At 45.4% G+C, this 4,967-nt stretch overlaps 2 protein-coding genes across 2 annotated transcripts in view; both read right to left on the bottom strand.

Moving 5' to 3' along the window:
* Window positions 1-157, bottom strand: part of T265_01763 (hypothetical protein) — a gene marked incomplete at both ends in the record, with an annotated part of 28,035 nt that extends 27,878 nt beyond the window's left edge. Inside the window, one exon of the mRNA XM_009165853.1 lies at window positions 75-157. Coding sequence (XP_009164117.1) covers window positions 75-157 — 83 coding nt within the window. The remainder of the gene's footprint in view (window positions 1-74) is intronic.
* A 1,729-nt stretch (window positions 158-1,886) lies between these two features.
* T265_12858 (hypothetical protein) lies at window positions 1,887-3,821 on the bottom strand (the record flags this gene model as incomplete). Its single annotated transcript, XM_009165893.1, has 1 exon — window positions 1,887-3,821. A coding segment is annotated over one exon (1,935 nt), but the record flags the coding sequence as incomplete, so codon positions are not given.
* Between the last annotated feature and the right edge of the window lie 1,146 nt (window positions 3,822-4,967).

The following is a 4,967-nucleotide window of genomic DNA, read 5'->3' as shown; positions in this document are numbered from 1 at the left end:
TGATGATGATGATGATGATGATGATGATGATGATTCCACGCAAGAATAATACATGTAGTTGGTTGAGATCTCACATGGATTTGCCTCCCAGTAGTTGTAGAACCATCAGACTCTTGGACATACGTACAAGCGGAGCCGGACGGGATACTGAGAACATGTCTGTGGATCCGAAGTAAATCACATGGAACAACGTCGGCAAGCAAAGTCGATGAGTATCACCATATCCTGTCTAGATGCGATTTACCTGCAAACTACTCTCCGATAGTCTCTGAAGATGCGCACCCTTGATAATTCACAGTAAGGATGAAACAGCTATGCAGTAATTCTCGGCTTTTCAGAGCAGACTGGCTCCACTCGCGGGACGAAACTCTATTGAAGAGCTTCATCATTATCAACATCAACAGTACGACAGCAGTGTTCAAACCTGATGCTTCGCTGCCGTACAATTATGTTGAAGAAAAGAATAAAGGTGGACAGAAAATAAAGGCTGTCCACATTAGAACTGATAAAATGCATGAGCTGCTGTGTTAACACCAGCGCTACTCTTTTTAGTTGCGGGCGTAAACTACGAGTCATAGTCCACAGCAAGTTGTCAATCAAGAGCTTCCGATCGAAATTTCATCCTACATGTAAAGCTAAGCTATGATGAAATGCTGAAAAGCAGTATACACCTTACTGGTGCTTTGTGTGGCATAAGTGCGAGCCAATCACACCGCTGATCGGCCTTCCGTGTCCAAACGGTTTATTGTTCAACTGAAAGCCTGGATGTCATGGATTCTAATCTCCATGGGTTCTCTTCAGATGCGCATTTTTGTGCATGTCTGATAAAAACATTGCTTTTTGGCTCTTTGGAGTGAATTGACTTCAACTGCGGGACAAACTTTCGTTTGGACTTTTCAAATCTGATCATCATCATCATCATCATCCGAATCATCATCATCATCATTGTAAGCTGTAAGAAGCGCGTACCCGTCGTGCAGTGGTTGTAGCTGCCACAGTTTCGTTCACCGATGATTTTATTAAAAAATCGAGAGACACTAAGTGTACAGGAGGCACCGCTTGTGACTGACAATTGCACTTTCAGACCTATTCGGTAAAATGAGATTCTTCTTGGATGATCTAGTCAATCTAAAATCATTCAACTTGAATTAGTGACACCATTGTCAAATCGAGACTTTGGAGCCAACAATGGGCTTCCTCTTTGGTAAAAAAACAAGAGACTGATGGCAATACTCTATGGCATGACGATACACTGGTTGATGGATTCAATGACTGATCAATGAAGTAACTAGCTAACTTACTGAAGGAATGACGAATTGGCTGATTGTTTGATTTGTTGATTGAGGGTCCAGTTTAAAAAAACGATTTGGAGAAAACATGACACTCAATGTACTTTGGTTCTCATTTTCAGTAATTAAGTATTTATGAATAATGATAATAAGTTTATGAATAATGGTATGGGATCGGCTAAGTCAGAATGAGCAATAACCGGAGATCAGGCAAAAATTGGAAGCTCAGGCATCCGCGCAAACGAGATCGGTTGCGCTTTCGAAGAGAAAACAATAAACCTTTGGAGTAAAGTAAACAGTGAAATGTCTGACGTAGGAGAGAATAGAAAAGTAGTCACCAAATTAAAGTGAAATTATTGTGAACTGTTCGTCAGGGAATGAATTGCAATCGGCTAACTGAGACATTCCGTGGATGCCGAATAATAACGAGGGACAATAAGTGTCGGTTATCACACTTGGGCAGTCAGGAACCACAGTGGTTTTTGCCCAAATTAAGCAGCAAACAGGTCAAGAAAATAACAATAACGAACCCTACAGACCACTCTGAAAACGGCGAAAATATTTGACTACTGTTATATGAAAATAAGTAGTACGTCAAACATGCTTTCCAAATGAACTGGGCACGGGAGTGAGTGAACTCTGTAAACCCGTCCCCATGGCAACTTCGGGAGCAATATTAGGCGTATATTTCATGTGTTTTGAATTTGGCGTTGTTTTGAAAGAAACTTGGAGTACTCGGTTGCCAAGATTGAATCCGTTAAGCGAGTGGATAGCAAGCAGTGCTTCCTCATAATTACTCATGGTGACGAAACCGAAGCCCTTACACTTGCTTGTGAGTGGATCCCGAATAACTTTGACCGTTTGAACCGCACCAAAGGGTCCGAAAAGTTGCCACAACGTGGATTCCTCGGTATCCGGAGCGAGATTGTATACAAAGATGCACCAACCAGTGGCCGTTAGAGCACCTGAACTTGCTGCAAATGCCGGCGCCAGAAGTGCATGGGCACTGGGACCTAGGCTACGCATAAAGTCCATTCCAAAACTGGGTAGCCCTGTGGGAAAATTCGGTGGCACTGAACCGCCTAACATACTGTTGGGGAATCGCAGACTTACACCAGTGGCTGTATTTGCAGCTGCCGTGTGATACTTCAGGCGTCCTGTTCCTGATGGACGCTGAAACATGGATCCATCGGGGCGCACAGCCGGGCCACCGTGGGTTGATGGAAGCGGATAGCTGTTCGGTAGCACTTGGGGTGAGAAACAATTAGGGGTCGGTGCGACCAAAGGACTGGAGTTTGGACCGCACTCGATGGTGTTGGTAAAGCCACAGGTGTTGTTACAGGCTATCGTACATGAGTGACTCACGTTTGGACGGTGCGCCTGATAAACGAACCCAGGGGGCGGAGTTCGGTCATTCTGCCCAGAATCGCTGGTACCACGTCCTGGTGGAAATGGACGGGGTTGCCCCAGCGGATGTATACCGGGCATCATATTCTGCGAGCGACATGAGAGTGAACTACATCCGTCCAGGGGAGGCGACATATCAATTCCGGCAAGTGGACTAACTGGGCCGTTAGTGGAAATGCCGCAGCCTGGAGCAAATCTGGACACTGTATCACCATCAGCGGACTTCATTAAACCCAAACTCATGTTTTCTGCCCGATTTGAGCTTGGAGAATTGGCGAATTTAACTGTAATGGGTTCGGTTGCTCCGGGTGGCAGATAGCCATTCAGTTTGCGAATCGCGGCCTCAGCTTCCGTGCGCTGATCATAGCGAATAAAAGCAACACCACGAGATAAGCCGGTTTTCGTATCGTACAATATCCTCGCAGTGATAATGTGTCCGCAAGCGCTGAATAGTTTCTCCAACTCCGGTTGCGTCATTTTCCGCGGCAGGCCACAAATATACAAATTTGCGCCTTTGATTGCTTCCGAACTGGGTCGAGCTAGAGACACCTTGACTGTTTTATTCTGCAGTCTCAGACCATTAAGGGTTTTTATAGCTTTTCCTGCATCCACCGGATCATAGAATTTGACAAAGGCATATCCCAAGCTCTCACCAGATGTCTTTTCCCGGACCAGCTTACAACTCTCCACCTCGCCGATGCTCGAAAACAGAGCACGCACTTCCTCTTGGCTCATGTTCGGGGGGAGGTAGTTGATGATTAAATTCGTCTTGTTCTCCGGAGGGCTGTTAGTTACCGCTGTGTTATTAATTGGTCCTGAGGTTTTGGAGGTAATTATTGGGGGCGTAGAAGGAAATGCTTTTGTGCAAGTTGCCAAGGCATGTGGTGCACTTGCAGCCTGAAGTACGCTTGCCAATTTCCCCCCATGCGTTACTACATTAGACTGATCAACGCCGCTTTTTTTCGCCTGCTCACAAGGTGAATTATTGTCCCCTGTATCTCCAGATGCATTCTGATTTGCAGGTCTGTTCGTATTAGACACAGTTGTGAGTGCTTCACTTATTGCACTGTCTGGTTGGGTTTTGGCGATTGGCGCATTCGTTTGCATTTGACTCCGGTAAGACATGGATCCAAGAAAAAACCAGTCAAGAAAGTAATAGGTTCTAAAACTGATATGGCCGTGGAATCTCCGCCCGGTAGCGCCGTCACAAGTTTCAAAGTTAGATGTCCATGTCCGAAGCGGAATGGCAGCCCACCACACAGCTTGCCGAAATGTAACTGCTTCTTGTGTCGCACGATCGATAGCCGAGATTCGAAGTGCCGTAGTTATCGATTAGCTAGAAAGGCAAATATTATTGGCCAGTCGGATGGTCAAGCTTTTCGTCGAGTCATTGAGTGGCATGTCACGTCCAGAGAAATTTAATTAATGATATTGCGTACAGAATCACAAATTACAGTTGATTAACGCAGCAGTGAAGCAAGAATTTTACAAGAATAACGTAATGACCCATTTTGTGTTACGCTGAACGGCTGAACTGAGAATTCAGGCAGTACTATGGACGCTCGAATAGTCAGCAGTTGGTTTCAGACTGGAACAGGAGATCCTGGCTGAGAATCGTGCAGAATGGGGTCGAATGGAGGAAATGACTGCGCTGAGGGGAACGAGTGCACCGGAAGAAAAACGAGCTGGAGAATGCCACATGAATTGCTGGCTTCCATGGACTGATATACGAATGCATGTAGATTCTTAGTCGTTTATGTGCATTCTACGGACAATCAGAGGTTTGAATACGGACCCACAATCATTTTCGTCAAAAGTAACATAGATGTTGAACATCAGCGCTAAAATATCACTCATCTGTATCCAGAAGAATGGTGGAAACGAGCCAGGGGAGGTCAAATTATGAACTATCAGAGAAGTATGAAAGCAAGTACCAGTATACTCAGCTGCGCTGGTCATTGCCATCTCCGTGGATGGCGACCCCGAGACGGGACAGATCGATGTTCACAGACATTGTCAGACATGGCCCAGTCGCTTCCTCATAAATGCTCGTGCATCCGAGCTATCTTCTTCAATGCACAGCTCCCTTCCCAAACTTCCCCATTAAAAGTCCACCGAAAACCCTATAGTAGCACATCAATCGTATCAGATCGCGCATTCAATGTGCAGCAACATACCCCATCTTCCCCAAATCATCGGTGAAGGAAATTGTGACAACTATCATCATCATCATCATCATTATCATCATCATCATCATCATCATCATCATCA

Source organism: Opisthorchis viverrini (assembly GCF_000715545.1).
Source record: "Opisthorchis viverrini unplaced genomic scaffold opera_v5_19, whole genome shotgun sequence".
Classification (NCBI taxonomy): Eukaryota; Metazoa; Platyhelminthes; class Trematoda; order Opisthorchiida; family Opisthorchiidae; genus Opisthorchis; species Opisthorchis viverrini.
Note: the sequence above shows the minus strand (reverse complement) of the source record. Positions and strands in the feature narration are given on the sequence as shown.